This window comes from Bufo bufo, chromosome 7, assembly GCF_905171765.1.
Source record: "Bufo bufo chromosome 7, aBufBuf1.1, whole genome shotgun sequence".
Taxonomy (NCBI): domain Eukaryota; kingdom Metazoa; phylum Chordata; class Amphibia; order Anura; family Bufonidae; genus Bufo; species Bufo bufo.
Window position 1 is genome coordinate 145,972,072 of NC_053395.1, and position 25,046 is coordinate 145,997,117.

General features: G+C 47.7%; 1 protein-coding gene across 2 annotated transcripts in view; it reads right to left on the bottom strand.

Moving 5' to 3' along the window:
* The window catches only part of BMPR2 (bone morphogenetic protein receptor type 2), a 284,386-nt gene that overhangs the window by 81,212 nt on the left and 178,128 nt on the right, over positions 1-25,046 (bottom strand). For both annotated transcript variants that reach the window (XM_040441941.1, XM_040441940.1), the window contains exon 6: positions 1,764-1,994. In XM_040441941.1, the coding sequence (XP_040297875.1) occupies positions 1,764-1,994 (231 nt within the window). The remainder of the gene's footprint in view (positions 1-1,763; positions 1,995-25,046) is intronic.

Here is a 25,046-nt window from a genome sequence, read left to right on the forward strand (position 1 = left end):
TGTCAAACAGCAACTGCTGCTGACACATAAACACTGGCTCTTACTCCACCGAGGCCAGGAACCTCGGTGACACATACCTTCCATCCATGATGATTCCTTGAACCTTCTTACATATCTTATTTTCATTTTTTACATCAGTCATGTCATAACCTCTTTTAAGTGTTTGCACATAGATACAGTATCTTATATAACATATGTGTTAACAGGGCCGTCTTTGCCGCAGGGCAAAAGGGGCAGCTGCCCCGGGCCCAGTTGCTCATGGGGGCCCTGGCGGCTGGCCCAACTCGCGACTCTGACTCAGTCTCTATCTATAATCTAATATGCAGAAGCGCTTCAGCGCAGCACAGACAGTCTACTCATCACCACAGATGTCTAGACAACTTGAACTTACAGCGCCGAAGGCGAAGCACTTCGGCCCCCCGCCCCCGTCACTCACGTGGTAAAAGGGGGTGTGAGTGTCTTGTGTGAGTCATCACCGCAGCCTGGTGAAGCGCCACGGCGGAGCAGGCACCAGCAGGGACTAAGTCCCCGCCTCCGGTCCAGAGGCTAAAGGGATTGGCTGGCGGTGGTGAGTGAGTCACACACAGCCTCACGTGATGTGAGTTGTGACCACTTACCAGACAAGAAGTCCAGACCAGTCTCACTGACCTGCTGACCTGACCTACCTAATAGTACAGACAGTCAGGCAGCCAGCCAGAGTCGACCTGCCACTGCCGCGCCAGGAGGGGAGGACAAGACTGAGGAGGAGGTAAGCAAAAAGCAGTGGCACGCTGCGCATAGGCATTATATATATATATATATATATATATATTGACTTTATTTTATATTTGAAGAAACCGGTCAGGACTCAGGTCACCAGATCCGACCATTCATAAATTTGTGGGGTATTATTATAGAGAGCCCCAGGCGACAAGGGCAGGGGTTGGGTTCTTCTCTCTGTCTGACTCTGCTGCTGAACTGTGGCCTGGGGCCATCACTTGCCACATTTACTAATCTTTGCTCAGGGGGGCCCTCATGGTGTGGACTGGACTGGTCATTTTCACTAAGGAATAGTTTAACCATTTATGTGCAAAAGAGAAGATAAGAAGTCAGCTCCAATCAGATATCTGCACATAGACCAAGACTCTGGGTCTATGCAGATATCTGATTGGAGCTGACTTAGTGACCTCTTTTTTTCTCTTTTGAACATAAACGGTTAAACTATATTCCTTAGAAAAAAATGACAAGTCCACACCATGAGGGCCCCCCCTGAGCAAAGGGTGACACCAGCCATAGCAACGCCACTGCCTCTATCTGTAAGTCGCTGGAGTGCACGGCAGGCTCGCTTTTCTGAAGGAAGTGGAACTCTGAACTGTCTGAACTCTGAACGGCTGTACAGTCGGTAGTGGCATGTGACACATGTGGCAATAATAATGTGTCACCCGTGTCATGTCATGTGTGATGTACATCCCAATTATGCCATACATACGTGTGCAGATACTGGTCCTGTACTCCTGTGAGGCTGCAAGGCAGGGGTGTGGACCAATCATGAGACTGCATGTGGAGGGCGTGATTGCATGCTAGGGTGTGGGAAGGCGGGATCCAGGGGGCCCAAGGAAATCCTTGCACAGGGTCCAATCAATATTAAAGACGGCCCTGTGTGTTAAGCATCCATGGCACAAATTGTCTGTATGTATCACAGGTCATTGTAAAATCCAGTCCACTGCGCATATTGCATGGCCGCATAAAAACATAACAAGCGATGAAGACAAAACAAGACTTACATTTGCGTAATACTCCATTACTAGAAGGTATTCCAGACGCCCATCTGAAGTCACTCTCTCGTCAGCCACAATGAAATGGGCTATGTTATCATGTTCCAGTAAAGGAGTGCGGTAAATACTCCTTTCATTGATGAAGTTCTGACGGTTGTTGAAAGAGAAGACTTTCACTGCCACAGGCCGCTCGTCTAACGATCCTTTGTACACTGAGCCATATCGGCCTCGGCCAATGAGCTAGAAGGACATTAAAGAGAGAAGGAAATTGTTATGACTTTTAGGATTAATTGTCTAGTAATTCCCACTCTAAGCAATGTTTCTAGTGTGACTCATGAATTACTAGGATTAATCGGATAAATAAAATGAAATACAATATATTGAATCAAAAATGCATAAGCTCTGTGTGTCAGCCAGGGCCGGCGTTAGTGGGGTCGGTGGGCGGGGGCGGTTGGGGGCAAACAGGGCAATTGCCCAGGGCCCCCATCCCTAAATGGGGCTGCCCAGACAGATGTGTAAGTGGACAGACAGCACAGCAAGCAGCGCTGGTCCCTGGTCTCCCGCCCACTGTAGCCCGCAGGGTCCTTATGCTGTAGTGAGGAGCTGGGTGCTGCATCCATAGCACCGGCTCCACAGCAGTCAGACAGACCTTGGCCCCGCGGAGGCCCTGCACTGTGAATGTAATGGCCTCCTCTGCTCCAGGGGTTTACTGGTGAGTTCAGAATGTCACCCTCTAATGACCTAACATATTTGCTGACTGCCCCTCTCTCCTCTCTCTGTGCTGCAATAAATGACAAGGGCTACTTGTTGGCTGATGTTCCCTGATAGGTGCAGCTGGACAGTCCAGACCCCAGACTAACAGGAGGGGAGACAGCCTGCAGAGAATATACAGGACCTGTCCTCTGCACCCTCCCACTTTAGCTGTTTTTTTTTTTTTTACTATTTGCTGCCTGGAACACAGTTGTCTAAATATAATGTGATAGATCTCATATCTATCTATCTATCTATCTATCTATCTATCTATCAATCAATCAATCAATCAATCAATCAATCTCCCTTCTATCATCTATCTATCTCATATCTATCTATTATCTATCTATCTTCTATCTATTAGATATCTTCTATCTATCTATCTATCTATCTATCTATCTCATATCTTTCTATCTATCTATCTATCTATCTATCTATCTCATATCTATCTATCTATCAAATGTGACGTATCATGAGGGGGGGGGGGGTTCTGATACCGGCTTTTGTGAGGTGGTGTGGGGTGATTTTCTGGTCGGGCTGGGTTTCAGTAAAGTGATTTTAGAGCTTTGCCTTGCCTGGGATACCTTGGTGTAGCAAGGCTTTATAGTGATGGGAGCCTTCACTACTACCATGAATGATAGCGCCCTCTTCTGGATTGTAAAGTGTAGAGGGAATCTGCCCAGCTCCCCTCGACAGGCACTGTTAGAGGTACTCCGATGGACCTGTAGGAGATGCTTACAGAATTCCAGGTGGAATATTTCTGTTGGGCTGGAATCTCATCTTGACCAGTCGGGGTATGTGTAAGGGACCCAGACTTCACTGCCATACAGGAGGATTGGTGCAATGACGGAGTCAAAGATATTAAGCCAGACCCTCACGGGTGCTTTAAGGTGGCAAAGTCGTCTTCTGATGTTGTAGAAGGTCTTGCATGCTTTGTCTTTCAGCTCCTCAATGGCTGATTTGAAGCTCTCAGTTTGGTCAATTATCAGGCCCAGGTAGGTGTACCTGTTGGTGGCTGTAAGAGGGCGGTTCTGTAGCTTGAAGGTAGGGGGCCTGGCTAACTTTGTTTTCCTTCTCTGGAACACCATAGTGTTGGTCTTTTTTAAATTGATGGGAAGGGCCCATGTGGTGCTGAATTTCTCTATCTATCTATCTATCTATCTATCTATCTATCTATCTACCGTATATACTCGAGTATAAGACGAGTTTTTTGGCACATATATTTTTGTGCTCAAAAAGCCTCTTCGTCTTATACTCGAGTCTAGGTCTTAGCTCCGGTAATAGCAGGCAGTGCGGGGGGCGGCGCTCACTCACTGACGTCACGCACCTGCGCCGCCTAGTGGGAGCAGGCGCGTGACAACAGTGAGTGAGCGCCGCTCCCCGCACTGCCTGTATTACCGAAGCAAAGACAAAGTAAGATATCCAAAGTTAAAGGTTACTGATTAGTTTAAATATACTGCTGTGAGCGTCGGGGAGGGGGATCTGTGGATGGCACTGTAGGGGGATCTGTGGATGGCACTGTAGGGGGATCTGTGGATGGCACTGTAGGGGGATCTGTGGATGGCACTGTAGGGGGATCTGTGGATGGCACTGTAGGGGGATCTGTGGATGGCAGTGCCATCCACAGATCCCCCTACAGTGCCATCCACAGATCCCCCTCCCCTAAACAGTGCCATCATGGCACTGTTTAGGGGAGGGGGGATCTGTGGATGGCACTGTTTAGGGGGGATCTGTTGATGGCACTGTTTAGGGGGGAGATCTGTGGATGGCTCCCTGTATTTAATGCAGAGTGTGTGTGTATATAATGCACACACTCTGCATTAAATACAGGGAGTCACCCTCTTTCAGATGTGTGTATATAATGTAGAGTGTGTGCATTATATACACATACACTCTGCATTGTAGCTGCATTTCCCACCCTAGTCTTATACTCGAGTCAATAATTTTTCCCATTTTTTTGGGGTAAAATTAGGGGCTCGGCTTATACTCGGGTCGGCTTATACTTGAGTATATACGGTATCTATCTATCTATCTATCTATCTATCTATCTCCTATCTATCTGTCTGTCTATATATCTATCTAAAATTATGGAAGAAAGGCAGCATACAGAGAAACAAGTTGATTCCTTTATTTACCCAACACTCAATGCCATTGAGCATTTGGGTAAATAAAGAAATTCACATTTTTTCATTTTTACTTGCATTTTTTATTTTTTTTTCATATTTCTTTCTATTCGTTATTTACTTTTTTACTTTGAATGCAGAGCACATTATCTACATTATCTACATGTACCTTCTGTCTCTATATACAGAGCAATGGTAACAGTGACTATTTTCAGGTGTTTTCTGATTATTTAAGGCTACTTTCACATTAGCGTTTTCATTTCCGCTATTGAGATCCATCATGGGATATAGTAGGGAAAAACGCTTCAGTTTTGTCCCAATTCATTGTCAATGGGGACAAAACTGAACTGAACGAAATGGAATGCACCAAAATGCATTCCGTTCCGTTTTTTTGCGCTCCCATCGCGGACAGAATAACACTGCAAGCAGAGTTTTTTTGTCCGCGATGTGGTGCGGAGAAAGATGGATCTGTCCTAACTCAAAATGTAAGTCAGTGGGGACGGATCCGTTTTCTCTGACACTATAGAAAACTGATCCGTTCCCCATTGACTTTTAATGGTGTTCACGAGGGATCCGTCATGGCTATGTTAAAGATAATACAACAGGATCCGTTCATAACGGATGCAGATGGTTGTATTATCAGAACGGAAGCGATTTTGCTGATCCATGACGGATCTGCAAAAAACGCTAGTGTGAAAGTAGAATAAGAGAGTTAAGCAAGTCTCCTGGCAAACTTGCTAAGGGAAGCACACTTAGGGCTCATGCACACAAACGTGTGCCAGCCGTTCCAAAGCAGGGGAACCATCCATGCGGTTGCTGCAGATGGAAACAGACCCATTCAACTTGAATGGGTCCATGACCTGTCCACATGTTCTATTTTTTGCGGTGCGGAGGCACGAAGAGAAATACCATGGAAGGACTCCGTAGTGCTTCCGTGGGCTTCCGTGCCTCCGTTCCATACTGCTCCTTTTGGATTGCGGACCCATTCATATGAATGGATCCGTATCCGTGATGGGGGGGACATTGTCGGTGCCCACACATTGCAGACGAGCAATGTCCGTCTGCACGAGCCCTCAGGCTGAGTTCACACTTCAGTTATTTCCATCAATTGTTGAGAGTCAAAACCAGATGCAGGTCAAAAACACAGAACAGGAGGAAATCTTTCCATTATACCTTATGTCTGAGTAGCCTTCACTACAGGTTTGGGCTCACAATAACTGATGGAAATAGCTGACCAAATAACTGAAGTGTGAACTGAGCCTTACCTGCTGACACTGGCTCTCGGCTCTGGTGCTGTCACCGCCAGATCTGTGAGAAGTTCTGATAGACGTTCTTCAGTACCTCCTGCATGATGTTCTTTTGTTTTGGTTTCGCTTTGACATCTCTTCTCCCTCTCCCAGCTGTCATCTATTAGCAGTGATTGCCTCCCTATATAACTCCTCCCATACTGCTTCACTTTGCGGTTTATACTACTTCCTGGATTCTGTTCACTGCTTGAAGTTGCTATTGCTGGTTCCTCAGATAAGTCTATTTCTTTATTTGTGTTTTCCTGTTGGCTTTATCCAAGGTGACCCTGACTTCCTCCGTATTAAGTGTAGGGAGCCGGTGGTCGTGTCCCCTCACTATTATAGGGTGTGCAGGTGTCACACAGTCGAGGTACGTGGACATGCAACTTTCTATCATTGAGATCTTTGCATGGGCTGAGCAGCCAGGGAGAGCTCTAGGGCTCTTGTTCCTTAGTTTGGGATCAAGTCAGTCGGATCTTTATTTGTTACTTCTTGTTTTCTGCAACACCATCCGTGACATTATAAACCGCCAAAACCGTCTTAAGCATGAATCCGGTTTCAGCCTTGATTGACCACATGCAGGGTCTTTCACTGGAGGTAGCAGATCTCTGTAAAACTGTCTCTCAGTTTCAGGTGACCGTTTCTGCTTGCGTTCATGGAATTTGTTCTGAGCCTAAAATCTCGCTTCCGGATATGTTCTCCGGGGGTAGTGAGAATTTTGTTTGTTTTAGAGAGGCTTGCAAACTCCATTTTCGCCTACTTCCCCATTCCTCTGGTGATGATGAGCGGAGGGTGGGGATCATCATCTCGCTGCTCAGGGATAACGCTCAGTCCTGGGCCTTTTCGCTGCCGGTGGGGGCACGGCCCCTCCGTTTAGTGGATTAATTTTTTGTAGCCCTGGGTCAGATATATGATGATCCGGATTGTATTGCTCTGGATGAGTCTAAACTGCGTCTTTTGTGCCAGGGTAAACAGTCCGCAGAGATATACTGTTCAGAATTTCGGAGATGGGCAGCTGATACTGGTTGGAATGATGCTGCACTCCGAAGTCAATTTTGCCATGGTCTTTCAGAGGGATTAAAAGATGCATTTGCCTTTCATGAGAGACCTACCTCTTTGGAGTCTGCCATGTCTCGGGCTGTTCGTATTCACAGGCGTCTTAGAGAGAGAGGAGAGATCACTCCTTCCTGTCATACTCAGTCCAAGGACATGGGGTGGTCTCATTCAGTGCGCAGGAGCCTCAGTCTCTCTCAATCCTCGCTGAGCCGGAGCCCATGCAGCTGGGTTTGCTTGCCTCTAACAATAGAGGATTCAGCTCTCAGAGGAGGGTTTGATTCTGTTGTGGAGGTATAAATCATTTGGCAAATGTTTGTCCCTCTAGGAGATTCAGGGAGTTTTTAGAGAATAATAAAGAAACAAAAAGAAAAAAGTCCTCTAAAAACGTTCCATCTGTTACTATTGGCAAGGTTGATGCGGAAATTGAAGGTTTTCCGTTTGCTTGTAATTCCTGTTTTGTCCTTCCTGCCAGGGTGGCGCTAGAGAGCAAGAACATTGTTTGTGAGATTTTTGTAGATAGTGGAGCAGCTGTCAATCTCATTGATAATCAATTTGCTATAACACATGGCTTCCAGGTATGCACTTTGGGAAAGGACATACCTGTTTTTGCTATTGATTCCGCTCCACTTTCTCAAAAATCATTAAAGGGCATAGTTCACAATATCCGTTTGACTGTGGGTGATGCTCATGTTGAGGATGTGTCATGTTTTGTCCTAGGCGGGTTACCTACTCCTCTAGTGTTGGGGCTACCCTGGCTCACTAAACATAACCCCACCATTGATTGGCAAGCGAGGCAAATAAATGGTTGGAGTGACTTTTGCAGAGAGAATTGCCTCCCGACGTCTCTTTCAGAGGTTTCTACTAAGACTGTACCATCTTTTCTTTCTGAATTTTCGGATGTGTTTTCTGAGAGTGGTGTTCAGGAGCTCCCCCCTCACCGGGAGTACGATTGCCCTATTAATCTCATCCCAGGCGCCAAGTTGCCTAAATCTCGTTTATACAATCTCTCCCAACCTGAAAGGGTCGCTATGCATTCTTATATCTCTGAGAGCCTGAGAAAGGGACACATACGACCCTCGAAGTCACCTGTTGCCACTGGTTTCTTTTTTGTTAAGAAAAAAGATGGTTCTTTAAGACCATGTCTGGATTTCAGGGAGCTGAACAGTATCACAATTCGTGACCCTTATCCGCTTCCTCTGATCCTGGACCTGTTTAACCAGATTGTTGGGGCTAAAGTTTTTTCCAAGTTGGATTTAAGAGGGGCATACAACCTGGTCAGGGTCAGAGAAGGGGACGAATGGAAGACAACCTTCAATACCCCTGAGGGCCATTTTGAGAATTTGGTTATGCCTTTTGGTTTGATGAATGCTCCAGCCGTCTTCCAACATTTTGTGAACAGCATTTTTTATCATTTAATGGGGAGATTTGTACTAGTGTATCTAGATGACATTTAGATTTTTTTCTCCTGATTTCAAAACTCATAGGTACCACCTACGTCAGGTCTTGCTCATTCTGTGGGAGAATAAATTGTACGCTAAACTGGAGAAATGTGTGTTTGCGGTTCCAGAAGTTCAATTTCTGGGTTTTCTTCTCTCCGCTTCTGGTTTTCGCATGGACCCCGAGAAGGTCCGCGCTGTACTTGATTGGGAGCTTCCTGAGATTCAGAAGGCGCTGATGCGCTTTTTAGGTTTTGCCAATTATTACAGGAAGTTCATTTTGAATTATTCCTCTGTTGTTAAGCCACTGACTGATATGACTAGAAAGGGGGTAGATTTTTCCTCCTGGTCGGTAGAGGCGCGTAAAGCCTTTTCTAGTATCAAAGAGAGTTTTGCTTCCGCTCCCATCTTGGTACAACCTGATATCTCTCTGCCCTTCATTGTTGAGGTGGACGCTTCTGAGGTGGGTGTGGGTGCGGTCTTGTCTCAGGGTCCCTCTCCTGCCAAATGGCGACCGTGTGCCTTTTTCTCGAAGAACCTCTCCTCCGCAGAGAAAAATTACCATGTGGGAGATAGGGAGTTGTTGGCCATCAAGTTAGCTTTTGAGGAATGGCGCCATTGGCTAGAGGGAGCCAGACACCCTATTACCGTGTTTACCGACCATAAGAATCTGGCCTACTTGGAGTCAGCCAAGCGTCTGAACCCGAGACAGGCCAGATGGTCTTTATTCTTTTCTAGGTTTAATTTTGTTGTCACGTTCCGCCCTGGGGTTAAAAATGTGAAGGCTGATGCCCTGTCACGTTGTTTCCTGGGAGGGGGGAACTTTGAAGACCCGGGTCCCATTTTGGCTGAAGGGGTGGTCGTCTCTGCTCTTTATCCTGATTTGGAGGCAGAGGTTCAGGCAGCCCAGGCAGAGGCTCCTGATCTTTGTCCCCCTGGGAGGTTGTTTGTGCCTCTCACTTTACGACACAAGGTTTTTAAGGAGCACCACGATACTGTCCTTGCAGGGTACCCGGGGGGTAGAGCCACAGTGGATCTCATAGCTCTGAGATTCTGGTGGCTGGCTCTGGTGGCAGCCTGCGAGACCTGCGCTCGTGCCAAAGTCCCTCATTCATGGCCATCAGGTTCTCTCCTTCCGTTACCCATTCCTTCCCGTCCTTGGACACATCTGTCCATGGATTTCATTACGGACCTGCCTCGTTCCTCAAGGAAGACTGTGATTCTGGTGGTGGTGGACCGTTTTAGCAAAATGGCACATTTTATTCCTTTTCCTGGGTTGCCCAATGCTAAAACGCTGGCGCAGGCATTTATTGATCACATTGTCAAATTGCATCGTATTCCTTCAGACATAGTCTCTTAAACGGGCACGCAGTTTGTTTCCAGATTCTGGAAGGCTTTCTGTTCTCGCTTGGGGGTTCGGTTGTCATTCTCTTCTGCTTTCCACCTGCAGTCGAATGGCCAGACAGAGCGCGTCAATCAGAATCTGGAGACATATCTGCGCTGTTTTGTGGCGGAGAATCAGGAGGATTGGTGTTCTTTTCTCTCCCTTGCTGATTTTTCTTTAAATAACCGTCAGGAGTCCTCTGATAAGTCACCATTTTTTGGTGCATATGGGTTTCATCCGCAGTTTGGGACATTCTCTGGAGAGGGGGCTTCTGGTTTACCTGATGAGGAGAGATTCTCCTCGTCTTTGTCATCTATTTGGCAAAAGATTCAGGATAATCTAAAGAGCATGAGTGAGAGATATAAGCGTGTGGCGGATAAGAGACGTGTGCCTGGTCCGGACCTGAATGTTGGTGATCTGGTGTGGTTGTCTACTTAGAATATCAAATTGAAGGTTCCCTCCTGGAAGTTGGGTCCTAAGTTTATCGGGCCTTATAAAATCTTGTCCGTCATCAATCCCGTTGCCTACCGTCTTGATCTTCCTCAGACTTGGAAGATCCATAATGTTTTTCACAAGTCCCTATTAAAACCATATGTCCAACCCACATAAATGACCCTCTAAGTTCTTCTATCAGGGACCACTAGGGCCTTCACAAATCAAGAGAACCCTATTATTCCCTGTTCAAATGGAGTGGTGTTCACACTCTATGGAACTAGCTTTGGAGATAGCCAAGCTTTTGTACTCAGCTGTCTATGGAAGTCCTGTTATGGACTATTGATACAAAATGGAAACTTGCTTGTTGAGAACTATACTGTAGTTAAAATGGCGGTCAGGTACCCAGCCAATGCCTATAACAAGAATCTTGCTCTTTGCTTTATCATGTGTCACAAGATGGTTTCCGTTGAGCTCAAGCAAGCGGCTTCAAAGAAAGAAGAAGTAACTGCTTCACCCACCAGCAAGGGGGGAGGGGGGGGATATCCTCTTGTCATTGATGTGACAGAAAATACAGAGTTTATAGCCAATAGAAAAGATACACGCCACCTTACACCCCCCACTTCTTTCCGTCCTATATACTGTCTGCTGTTCCGCAAATAAACCAGAGATCCTGTTATAACCCAGCTGTGTGTTGTCTCAGTATTGATCTCTCAGTATACGTATACTTTAACATTAATTAATTTGGAGCAGTACATCAACAGAACTGGCAGCTTGACCAGAACTAGAACAAATTTGGCGCCCAATGTGGGGCTCGAGGATTGGACCCTCTGTTCCCGTACCCCCAGAGACTAGACAAGGAGAGGCGCACTAACGGACACCGGGATCGCGACCCGTAATACGAGGTAGGAAAATTGAGTCATCTTGCCTATAAAGTGTCCCCTGGTGTAGCCTCTTGGTGTTCGTCTGAGGGAGGGGTGCGGCAGCAGTCTGAGACGTCCTCGAGGGCATGAAAGTAAGAACCCCATATGTTTTTTAAAGTCTTGATGTACTGTGTCGTGCCTATAAGTTGTGATGACCCTGTTGACAAGTATCACTGACTGAGACACGGAGTTCTCCTATGTGCCTGTATCGGAGTTCAGCCCGGCGTCTGACTCAAATCTCCATAAAGGGGACTATCACAGAAGGGGGGAGAGCGGTCCGCGGTAGCCCAGAGTGTGCTGACGGGACTCAAAGGTCTTCACGTCCAGTGATTACGCTATACAGAGGCCTTTAGATGGCTCCAGTAGGTGCGAGAGACGATGGGACAGTACGCAAGGGTTCTTCCTTGATGTATTGTGGTTTATTGTTTTTAATGTGCCACCCTTTGTAATGGAAACACAGACTGATAGAAAGCCAAAGGTCTTCTAAAGTGCCTGTGTCAATTGGTCACCCCGGTGTTGTGACCGAGAGATGACAGAAGGGAGGAGACCGGCCAGTGTCTACCAAGAGTGTGTGGGACATTAGGCTCAACGTGTTATATCAGGTTTCTGTGTTGTCCAGAACAAGGTGAAGGATCCAGAAGATGGGAAATTAGGAAAGTGTCCCGAAGGTCTACTGTTCACCCGAACAGTACGTGGCGGACCGGAGAAGCAAACACCTTCAATTGCTTTTCAATGGCTTTTGTTTCAAGATAACATGATGATTTAAGAAATTTGAGTTAAGAGTTTGAGTGCTAACCCTGCTACATCTGTATAACATACCAAAAGGTGGCACACTGCCCTGTTATGTGGCAGACATTGTTGAATGAGAAAAGAGGGAAGTTAGAGGATGATAAATTGACAGACATGGTCCGTGTGTGGTTGGACTGTAGTAAAGAATTTGAACAGACGGGGGGAGAACAAAATTTTGATGAGAAAAGACAGAGATATTTCTGTAAACCTGGTGTTGCATTGATACATGACTTGCCACCGCCCTATAATGGCGCCGGGAAGAAAGCAGGTGGGTGGACCTGCAAAACATGTGGTCAACAGAATCCCTTCTCCCGTGATACGTGCCTTGCCTGTGGGGCTCCCCACCCACAAAACCACACCTTGGTAACTACTCCCCAGCATGTGCCATTACTTCCCGTGCTAGCTACAGCGCCATCTTGTCCCCAGCCAACGCCCATGAACGGACCTTTAATATCATTCGGTCCGGACCCCCCCCGTCACTCCTATGTAGAGATGGCCCGAACTATCCGACGGCGAACAGTTCCCGGCGAACATAGCTTGTTCGCGTTCGCCTCTGCCGGGCGAACACATGCGATGTTCGGTCCGCCCCCTATACATCATCATTGAGCAAACTTTGACCCTGTACCTCACAGTCAGCAGACACATTCCAGCCAATCAGCAGCATACCCTCCCTCCCAGACCCTCCCACCTCCTGCACAGCATCCATTTTAGATTCATTCTGAAGCTGCAGTCTTAGTGAGAGGAGGGAGACTGTAACTGCTGCTGATTTAATTGGGAAATCGATAGCTAGGCTAGTGAATTCAGTGTCCACTCCAGTCCTGAAAGACTCATCTGATCTCTGCTGTAAGGACAGCGTCCTGACAGCACCCCAAAAAGCCCTTTTTAGGGCTGCAACATTAGTCTGCTTTTTTTTTTTCCTTTATATACATATTGCAGTTGCCTGGCCTGCCTGTGTGTGAGGAGCTGCAGGCCCACAGACTGTAGTGTGCCCACTGCCAGTGCTCACCCCTGTCATTCCGTGTGGCACAGGACTTTGCTTAAAAAAAGGCACTTAATTTTTACACTTTAATCTAAGGTTAGTTGCCTGCCAGTGTGTGTCAGGCTGACTTCCACTGACTGTAGTGTGCCCACTGCCAGTGCCCACCACTCATACCGGCTGGCACAGGACTTTGCATAAAAAAGGCATTTAATTTTTACACTTTAGTGTAATTTCAGCTGCTTGCCTGCTGCTAGTGTGTGTCAGGCCGACTTCAACTGACTGTAGTGTGCCCACTGCCAGTGCCCACCCCTGTCATCCCGTGTGGCACAGGACTTTGCTTAAAAAAAAGGCACTTCATTTTTACACTTTAATCTAAGGTTAGTTGCCTGCCAGTGTGTGTCAGGCCGACTTCAACTGACTGTAGTGTGCCCACTGCCAGTGCCCACCCCTGTCATCCCGAGTGGCACAGGACTTTGCTTAAAAAATAGGCACTTAATTTTTACACTTTAATCTAAGGTTAGTTGCCTGCCAGTGTGTGTCAGGCTGACTTCCACTGACTGTAGTGTGCCCACTGCCAGTGCCCACCACTCATACCGGCTGGCACAGGACTTTGCTTAAAAAAGGCATTTAATTTTTACACTTTAATGTAATTTCAGCTGCTTGCCTGCTGCTAGTGTGTGTCAGGCCGACTTCAACTGACTGTAGTGTGCCCACTGCCAGTGCCCACCCCTGTCATACCGAGTGGCACAGGACTTTGCTTAAAAAATAGGCACTTAATTTTTACACTTTAATCTAAGGTTAGTTGCCTGCCAGTGTGTGTCAGGCTGACTTCCACTGACTGTAGTGTGCCCACTGCCAGTGCCCACCACTCATACCGGCTGGCACAGGACTTTGCTTAAAAAAGGCATTTAATTTTTACACTTTAATGTAATTTCAGCTGCTTGCCTGCTGCTAGTGTGTGTCAGGCCGACTTCAACTGACTGTAGTGTGCCCACTGCCAGTGCCCACCCCTGTCATACCGAGTGGCACAGGACTTTGCTTAAAAAATAGGCACTTAATTTTTACACTTTAATCTAAGGTTAGTTGCCTGCCAGTGTGTGTCAGGCTGACTTCCACTGACTGTAGTGTGCCCACTGCCAGTGCCCACCACTCATACCGGCTGGCACAGGACTTTGCATAAAAAAGGCATTTAATTTTTACACTTTAGTGTAATTTCAGCTGCTTGCCTGCTGCTAGTGTGTGTCAGGCCGACTTCAACTGACTGTAGTGTGCCCACTGCCAGTGCCCACCCCTGTCATACCGAGTGGCACAGGACTTTGCTTAAAAAATAGGCACTTAATTTTTACACTTTAATCTAAGGTTAGTTGCCTGCCAGTGTGTGTCAGGCTGACTTCCACTGACTGTAGTGTGCCCACTGCCAGTGCCCACCACTCATACCGGCTGGCACAGGACTTTGCTTAAAAAAGGCATTTAATTTTTACACTTTAATGTAATTTCAGCTGCTTGCCTGCTGCTAGTGTGTGTCAGGCCGACTTCAACTGACTGTAGTGTGCCCACTGCCAGTGCCCACCCCTGTCATACCGAGTGGCACAGGACTTTGCTTAAAAAATAGGCACTTAATTTTTACACTTTAATCTAAGGTTAGTTGCCTGCCAGTGTGTGTCAGGCTGACTTCCACTGACTGTAGTGTGCCCACTGCCAGTGCCCACCACTCATACCGGCTGGCACAGGACTTTGCATAAAAAAGGCATTTAATTTTTACACTTTAGTGTAATTTCAGCTGCTTGCCTGCTGCTAGTGTGTGTCAGGCCGACTTCAACTGACTGTAGTGTGCCCACTGCCAGTGCCAACCACTGATACCGGGTGGCACAGTAGCTTGCCGATAAATAAGGCATTTAATTTTTAGACAGTAGTCTAAATTCAGTTGCTTGCCTGCTGCCAGTGTGTGTCAGGCCCGCTTCCACTGACTGTAGTGTGCCCACTGCCAGTGCCAACCACTGATACCGGGTGGCACAGTAGCTTGCCGATAAATAAGGCATTTAATTTTTAGACAGTAGTCTAAATTCAGTTGCTTGCCTGCTGCCAGTGTGTGTCAGGCCCTCTTCCACTGACTGTAGTGTGCCCACTGCCAGTGCCAACCACTGATACCGGGTGGCACAGTAGCTTGCCGATAAATAAGGCATTTAATTTTTACACTTTAGTGTAATTTCAGTTGCTTGCCTGCTGCCAGTGTGTGTCAGGCCCGCTTCCACTGACTGTAGTGTGCCCACTGCCAGTGCCAACCACTGATACCGGGTGGCACAGTAGCTTGCCGATAAATAAGGCATTTAATTTTTAGACAGTAGTCTAAATTCAGTTGCTTGCCTGCTGCCAGTCAGTGTGTCAGGCCCTCTTCCACTGACTGTAGTGTGCCCACTGCCAGTGCCAACCACTCATACCGGGTGGCACAGTAGCTTGCCGATAAATAAGGCATTTAATTTTTACACTTTAGTGTAATTTCAGTTGCTTGCCTGCTGCCAGTGTGTGTCAGGCCCGCTTCTACTGACTGTAGTGTGCCCACTGCCAGTGCCAACCACTGATACCGGGTGGCACAGTAGCTTGCCGATAAATAAGGCATTTAATTTTTACACTTTAGTGTAATTTCAGTTGCTTGCCTGCTGCCAGTGTGTGTCAGGCCCGCTTCCACTGACTGTAGTGTGCCCACTGCCAGTGCCAACCACTGATACCGGGTGGCACAGTAGCTTGCCGATAAATAAGGCATTTAATTTTTAGACAGTAGTCTAAATTCAGTTGCTTGCCTGCTGCCAGTCAGTGTGTCAGGCCCTCTTCCACTGACTGTAGTGTGCCCACTGCCAGTGCCAACCACTCATACCGGGTGGCACAGTAGCTTGCCGATAAATAAGGCATTTAATTTTTACACTTTAGTGTAATTTCAGTTGCTTGCCTGCTGCCAGTGTGTGTCAGGCCCGCTTCTACTGACTGTAGTGTGCCCACTGCCAGTGCCAACCACTCATACCGGGTGGCACAGTAGCTTGCCGATAAATAAGGCATTTAATTTTTACACTTTAGTGTAATTTCAGTTGCTTGCCTGCTGCCAGTGTGTGTCAGGCCCGCTTCTACTGACTGTAGTGTGCCCACTGCCAGTGCCAACCACTGATACCGGGTGGCACAGTAGCTTGCCGATAAATAAGGCATTTAATTTTTAGACAGTAGTCTAAATTCAGTTGCTTGCCTGCTGCCAGTGTGTGTCAGGCCCGCTTCCACTGACTGTAGTGTGCCCACTGCCAGTGCCAACCACTGATACCGGGTGGCACAGTAGCTTGTCGATAAATAAGGCATTTAATTTTTACACTTTAGTGTAATTTCAGTTGCTTGCCTGCTGCCAGTGTGTGTCAGGCCCGCTTCTACTGACTGTAGTGTGCCCACTGCCAGTGCCAACCACTGATACCGGGTGGCACAGTAGCTTGCCGATAAATAAGGCATTTAATTTTTAGACAGTAGTCTAAATTCAGTTGCTTGCCTGCTGCCAGTGTGTGTCAGGCCCGCTTCCACTGACTGTAGTGTGCCCACTGCCAGTGCCAACCATTCATACCGGGTGGCACAGTAGCTTGCCGATAAATAAGGCATTTAATTTTTACACTTTAGTGTAATTTCAGTTGCTTGCCTGCTGCCAGTGTGTGTCAGGCCCACTTCCACAGACTGTAGTGTGCCCACTGCCAGTGCCAACCACTCATACCGGGTGGCACAGTACCTAGCACGCGTAGTACCACTTATCTAAAAAAAAAATGACAGGCAGAGGCAGGCCACCCCGCAGGGGCCGTCGTGGTCGTGGTGCTGTGATTTCCACTGTCCCTGGAATAATGCCCAGTTTTCAGAGGCCACGTACCCTGAACCCGAAAAATTCAGAGGACGTAGTTGACTGGCTTAGACAGGACACCCAATCTTCAACAGCTTCCGCTAAGAACCTTGACGCACCATCCTCCTCCAACTCAGCTTCGGTCACCTGCTCTCAAGTTACCACGCACCCGCCCGTCGCCACTACCACCACAGCCACCACAGCCGCTTCACTTGATCCGTCAGAGGAGTTATTTACACATCAGTTGGATGCAATTAGTGATGCGCAACCATTATTGCCAGATGATGTAGATTACGGGGATATGTCTCAGTCAGGCAGGATTACACACATGGACGTACAGTGTGATGATGATGATGTTGTACCCGCTGCTGCTTCCTTTGCTGAGGTGTCAGATACAAGTGAAGCGGTTGATGATGACGATGTGTCCACGGATGCCACGTGGGTGCCTGCTCGAAGAGAAGAAGAGGGGGAAAGTTCTGAGGGGAGACAGAGAGAATGAGGAGACGAGTTGGAAGCAGGGGGAGGTCGTCGCAAGGAGTTAGTGGCACAGTCAGACAGCATGTATCGGCACCTGGGGTCAGCCAGACAGCACGCCAGTCAACGCATGCTGTTGCCACCACTAGAATGCCGTCATTGCAAAGCTCAGCAGTGTGGCATTTTTTTTTGTGTGTCTGCCTCTGATAAAAGCAATGCCATTTGCAACCTGTGCCAAAAGAAACTGAGTCGTGGGAAGTCCAACACCCACCTTGGTACAACTGCTTTGCGAAGGCACATGATCTCACATCACAAACGCCTATGGGATCAACACATGAGTACAAGCAGCACACAAACTCAAAGCCACCATGCTCCTCCTGGTCCTGCATCTTCAGCCACGTCAACCACTGCTGTCCTCCCTGCCCCCTCTCAACCACCCGCCACTCCATCTCTCACCTTCAGCAGTTCCTGCTCATCTGCCCACAGTCAGGTGTCTGTCAAGGACATGTTTGAGCATAAGAAGCCAATGTCACAAAGTCACCCCCTTGCCCGGCGACTGACAGCTGGCTTGACGGAACTCTTAGCCCGCCAGCTTTTACCATACCAGCTGGTAGAGTCTGAGGCCTTCAAAAAATTTGTCGCTATTGGGACACCACAGTGGAAGGTACCCGGACGAAATTTTTTTTCAAAAAAAGGCAATCCCAAACCTCTACCATGTCATTGAAAAGGAAGTCATGGCATCTCTGGCATACAGTGTTGGGGCAAGGGTCCATCTGACCACTGATACCTGGTCTGCAAAGCACGGTCAGGGCAGGTATATCACGTATACTGCGCATTGGGTCAACCTGCTGACGGCTGACAAGCATGGAATGCGTGGCTCTGCAGCGGAGTTGGTGACACCACCACGACTTGCAGGCAGACCTACTGCCACCTCCTCTACTCCTACTCCATCCTCTTTAAATTTCCTCCTCGGGCTGAGTCCTCTTCTGCTGCGGCGTCTGGCTGCACATCAACTGATTCCCCCCAGCTCCCCAGGGGCTATTCCACATCCCGGATACGACAGTGTAACGCTATCTTGGGGTTGACTTGCCTGAAAGCAGAGAGCCACACAGGACCAGCACTCCTGTCCGCCCTGAACGCACAGGTGGATCAGTGGCTGACCCCCGCACCAACTGGAGATCGGCAAAGTGGTGTGTGACAATGGAAGCAATCTGTTGGCGGCATTAAATTTGGGCAAGTTGTCACATGTGCCGTGCATGGCACATGTGTTGAATCTCATCGTACAACGTTTTGTGTCTAAGTACCCAGGCTTACAGGACGTCCTCAAGCAGGCCAGGAAGGTGTGTGGCCATTTCAGGCGTTCCTACACGGCCATGGCGCACTTTTCCGATATTCAGCGGCGAAACAACATGCCAGTGAGGCGCTTGATATGCGACAGCCCGACACGTTGGAATTCAACACTCCTAATGTTCGACCGCCTGCTCCAACAAGAAAAAGCCGTCAACGAGTATTTGTATGACCGGGGTGCTAGGACAGCCTCTGCGGAGCTGGGAATCTTTTTGCCACGTTACTGGACACTCATGCGCAATGCCTGTAGGCTTATGCGTCCTTTTGAGGAGGTGACAAACCTAGTCAGTCGCACCGAAGCCAACCATCAGCGACCTCATCCCATTTGTTTCTTCCTGGAGCGTGCCCTGCGAAGAGTTCTGGATCAGGCTGTAGATGAGCGTGAAGAGGAAGAGTTGTGGTCACCATCACCACCAGAAACAGCCTTGTCATCATCGCTTGCCGGACCTGCAGCAACGCTGGAAGAGGAGTATGAGGAAGAGGAGTCAGAGGAGGAATGTGGCGGCTTTGAGGAGGAGGAAGACCAACCACAGCAGGCACCCCAGGGTGCTCGTTGTTGTCACCTATCTGGGACCCATGGTGTTGTACGTGGCTGGGGGGAAGAACAGACCGTCAATGACATCAGTGAGGACGAGGAACGGGAAATGAGAAGCTCTGCATCCAACCTTGTTCAAATGGGGTCTTTCATGCTGTCATGTCTGTTGAGGGACCCACGTATAAAAAAGGATAAAGGAGAACGATCTGTACTGGGTGACCACGCTACTAGACCCCGGTATAAGCAGAAAGTGGCAGAAATGTTACAAAATTACCGAAAGTCGGAAAGGATGCAGCAGTTCAAAACCAAACTAAAAAATATGCTTTACACAGCTTATAAGGGAGATGTCACAGCACAACGGGAATCTAACAGGGGAAGAGGTGAGTGTAATCCTCCTCCTACCCACGGCGGCAAGGACTGGACGATTTACAGATGTGTTGTTGATGGAGGACATGCGGAGCTTTTCAGTCCTACTCATCGCCACAGCCCTTCGGGAATCCAGCCTTAGAGAACGACTCGACCGACAGGTAGCAGACTACCTCGCCTTAACAGCAGATATCGACACTCTGAGGAGCAATGAACCCCTTCACTACTGGGTGTGCAGGCTTGACCTGTGGCCTGAGCTATCCCAGTTTGCGATAGAACTTCTGGCCTGCCCTGCTTCAAGTGTCCTGTCAGAAAGGAGCTTCAGTGCAGCAGGAGGCATTGTCACTGACAAGAGAAGTCGCCTCGGTCAAAAAAGTGTTGATTACCTCACCTTCATAAAGATGAATGAGGCATGGATCCCGAAGGGACTGACAGTGGGGGATACGTTTGACTAACAAAAGGCCTGATTACATGCCTTGGCCTCAAAATGGTCCCCCACGCTGCTGTATTTAATGTCTGCATACCGGATGACTTTCGTGAATTCTCCACCACCAACTAGGGTTCAAGCCGTAATGTTTTAGTCACTTTTCTGCCTGGAAAACATAAATTTTTCCGGGCCGCTGCTACAATAGCGTCTGCAACAGTGCCATTATTTTTCAGGGCATGTGTACATGCCTAATTTTTCTGTTCCTATGGTGCAGCACTGTGGCTGCAAAAACAAACCAAAAAAAAAAGGCACATACAAGTGTCAATTCCCCTTCGTGATCGTTACCTTGTTGTGGTGAAGGGGCTTGCGTATCACAATGAAGCAATCATCATCACCTCTATAAAAGTGTGTTGGCAATGTTGCCACACCCCAGATGATAAGGGCCGTTGCTTCATTATGGTCAGACCAAAAGCGATCGGGTGGCCACGCTACTAGACCCCCGGTATAAGCAGAAAGTGGCAGAAATGTTACCAAATTACCAAAAGTCGGAAAGGATGCAGCAGTTCAAAACCAAACTAAAAAATATGCTTTATCACAGCTTATAAGGGGGATGTCAATGGGGGATTCGACAATGGTTAATCAATTCGACCGGATAGGGTCCGTAACAGGGATTAAACTGATAGCAATAGTACTAGTTAAGACACCACTCATATAGGGTGTCACAGCACATTGCTCTGTGCACGCGCAGTGCCCCAATTTGGGAGTAAGAGGACCGACCAAGCTGCTTTTTCATCTCCCGGTTCCTGAAATCAATTCAGTTTAGTGTATGAGAGTTTGGTCTGTCACTGTGAAGGCAGTCGAAGGTACCCGGCCTAAATTTTTTTTCATAAAAGGCAATTCCTGATATGGGACGTAACAGGGATTAAACTGATGAGAATAATACTACAGAAAATACCACTCATATCGGTGGAGGGAGCCAGCGTTTTTTTAACCATCTCCCCGTTCAAAAAATCTATTTAATAAATGGCCCCCCAGATTGGGGATGTTAGAGGGATTAAACTGATGAGAATAGTACTACAGAAAATACCACTCATATCGGGTGTGACAGTAAATTGCACGGCGCAGATGCAGTCACCGTGGTTTAAAACAGAGTGGAGGGAGCCCAGCGTTTTTTAACCATCTCCCCGTTCGAAAAAATCTATTCAATAAATGGCACCCAGATTGGGGACGTTAGAGGGATTAAACTGATGAGAATAGTACTACAGAAAATACCACTCATATCGGGTGTGACAGTAAATTGCACGGCGCAGACGCAGTCACCGTGGTTTAAAACAGAGTGGAGGGAGCCAGGTTTTTTTTAACCATCTCCCCGTTCGAAAAATCTATTCAATAAATGGCACCCAGATTGGGGACGTTAGAGGGATTAAACTGATGAGAATAGTACTACAGAAAATACCACTCATATCGGGTGTGACAGTAAATTGCACGGCGCAGACGCAGTCACCGTGGATTAAAACAGAGTGGAGGGAGCCAGCGTTTTTTAACCATCTCCCCGTCCGAAAAATCTGTTTAATAAATGGCCCCCAGATTGGGGAGTCGGGGACGTTAGAGGGATTAAACTGATGAGAATAGTACTACAGAAAATACCACTCATATCGGGTGTGACAGTAAATTGCACGGCGCAGACGCAGTCACCGTGGATAAAAACAAAGGGGAGGGAGCCAGCGTTTTTTTTTAACCATCTCCCCGTTCGAAAAATCAATTCAATTGACCTTTCGGGGACCCTTGGTGTTGTACGTGGCTGGTGGAGGAAGAAACCTTCAATGACATCACCGGGACGTGGCTAGCTTGGTATCCAACCTTGTGCAAATGGGGAGTTTGCGGTTGTGCAAATGAACTGTTTGCGGTGCATTAAAAGGGGAGTTTGGTCTGTCAATGTCTGTGATGCGGGCGTAACCCTTACACTACCTGATCGATACAACATCATACCTGATCGTATACACACACTGGATGTTTTAAAGCACGTTATTCCAAACAATTTAGGAATGTTAGTTGATTTATGCCCTTTATGGATTAAAACCCGACTCTGCGTCACTACGTAATTTTCCATGGGAGTTTTGCCATAGATCCCCTCGGCCATGCCACAGTCCAGGTGTTAGACCCCTTGAAACAACTTTCTCATCACTATTGTGGCCAGAAAGAGTCCCTGTGGGTTTTAAAATTCGCCTGTCTATTGAAGTCTATGGCGGTTCGCCCGGTTCGCCAGTTCGCGAACATTTGCGGAAGTTCGCGTTCGCTGTTCGCGAACTGAAAATTTTATGTTCGCGACATCACTACTCCTATGTCACCCCTAGTGTCCCGGTGATCTCTATGCTGTACCCAATGATAAACTTGGATGGCACTTTTATGACTCCGCGTTAGATCATGACCAACACACCCATAATGGTGGGAGGTCAAACAGAAGAGCCCGATCAAAGCAGTCTAACGAGGTGGTAGAATCTGTGTCGGGCACAAGGACTCCCACCCTTCCCCAATTGGCACCATGGAACGGGGGTAGTCCTGATGCACAGAACCCTAACAACGCCAGTCTCAGATTACTGCATTGCAAAGAAACATGCAAGATCTAGAGAGGGGCAATTACAAAACCCTTAGAGAAGCACTACCACTTAACCGGCCACAGGGACCTCCAAAAATTGTGTCTTTCACTCCACAACAGTTATTCACTATAGTGAATTTACTGCCTGACCCTGAGACCCACCCAACGCCATTTCACAGGAAATTGTCTCAAGTGCACCAAACCTATGGATGTACGTGGTCTGATTTGTAAAGTATAGTGGAGAATAAGACCAGTGAATACTGCTCACTGATAATTTATTTATTTAATGCACTTATATAGCACTACTATATTTCGCAGCGCTTTACGGACATTAGCAACCAACTGTCCCTAATGGGGCTCACAATTTAAGTTCCTTATCAGTATGTCTTTGGAGTGTGGGAGGAAACCGAAGTACCCGGAGGAAACCCACACAAACACAGGGAGAACATACAAACTCCATGCAGATGTTGTCCTTGGTCGGATTTGAACCTAGGACCCCAGCGCTGAAAGGCACCAGTGCTAACCACTGAGCCAGAGAGTAATGGACCACATTCCCATCCCTGAGCTGAGGGGTCATAACTTTGACCCCTGGGATCATGAGTCTCTGGAATACTTTATAGAGAAATGGGCAAAAGCAAAATTAGCAGATCATTCCACCACATTGCAGGACAGCTACGGGGGATCAGTTGACCCCCACCTTTTTTCTTTTCACAGAAATGTTAGTTTCCTGCTGTGTTAGTTTAAGATCCTCTTTCTGATAAGAAAACTGTGTCGCTTCTTGGTCTTTGTGGTTTTCGCATCAAATTATGTGACACCACGGCCTGCCCGGATGTCTGACAATAAAATTCTGCCACTGATTCATATGAGCAAGGGGATTCGCTGCAAACCATTTTGCACCTCATCCCCGATACTCTCTGGGCCAGAGAACCCCAGGATATCCGGATGCCTCAATGTCCACCAGTCACTGTGACCCTGAAGGACCCCCAAGTCCTACCATACAAAGAGACTGGACCCAGTAGCCAGGGCAGCCCCTTCCTGTGTCAGAGCTGTACATGCAGCCAGTGCCCTGCTGGACACCACTTCTGATATGGTACTAGGCCACCCCCTCACTATCCTAGCACCACATGACATTTCTGCCATTCTCCAACAAACACAATCTAAGCATCTGACTAATCAACGTCACCTATGGTTGCAAGGTAGCCTGCTCCTACCTGATAATGTCACTATTCAAAGATGTCACATCCTCAATCCTGCTGCTCTTCTCCCTCTTCCCGCCCAAAGCTCTCTATCCTCTGATAGCTTCAATAGCTCATGGGCCCACCTACCAATCTAAGACCATCATGAATGAACTAATTGACAAAATATGGGTGGCCCCAGGGATAACCCCTGTCCTGGTAAGGCATACTCAGTCTTGCCTCATCTGTGCGCAGTGCAACCTGGCAAGAACTGAGCCTGCACCAACCAAATGTCTCACCAAAGCCCAGTACTCGTTCTAACGGATTCAAATTGACCACATCCAGATGCCAATGTGCCAAGGGTTTCAATATGTGCTAGTAGTGGTAGACTTGTTCTCTGGGTGGCCAGAAGCCTACCCTCTCCGAAATCAGACCGCCACAACAACTGCTAAGAAACTAATGCAGGAAACTGTTTGTAGGTTCGGAGTACCTGAAGTCATTGAGAGTGATCAGGGCCCAGCATTCACTGCTAGCTTAACCCAAGAAGTCTGGAAGATGGTAGGGTCACACTTAGCCTATCACACGCCCTACAGACCCCAAAGCAGCTACAAAGTCAAACGACTGAACAGGGTACTGAAGTCCAAGATGCTGAAAATGACTAGGGAGACAGGGCTCAGTTGGGTACAATGCCTGCCGATAGCACTATTTTCAGTTAGACACACCCCTAGGCCTCCACACAAACTGACTCCATATGAAATTTTGTTTGGGACAGGGCCTAGGATGGGGCAGTACTTCCCACAGCAATTGCAAATACATTATGAATCTGTTGCAAAATATGTGATTGACCCGAGTAAACAATTGTCTAACATACGTGCACAAGTTTTCTCTTCCATTCCAGATCCTGACTCCGTAGAGGGAAGCCACACTCTCAAACCTGGAGAGTGGGTGGTGGTCAAGAAACACATCAGAAACACCCTCGAACCACGATACAAGGGGCCTTACCAGATGTTGCTGACTACCCCGACCTCTGTGAAACTTGAAGGGAGGCTTACCTCGATCCACGCCTCACATTGTAAAAGAGTAAAGGCTGTCCTGACGACCCTGGAACAATAAGCCATGGGGTCCACCCTACTTATAACTTTGACTGTAGGCATATCAGCGTATTCACGCCACTGGGTGATGAATGGGACAATCACTGATACGGCACCATAAAATTCTAGTCAGGGGTTGAATGAGACTGAAACTCAGAGATTGTTGATCTGTACCCACAGTCCTGTGAGTTCAGCCAGTATGCTTATGTTGAATACCCCTGGAACTTTCTGAACTGATTGACCTGTCCTAACTCTACTATGTTTCTC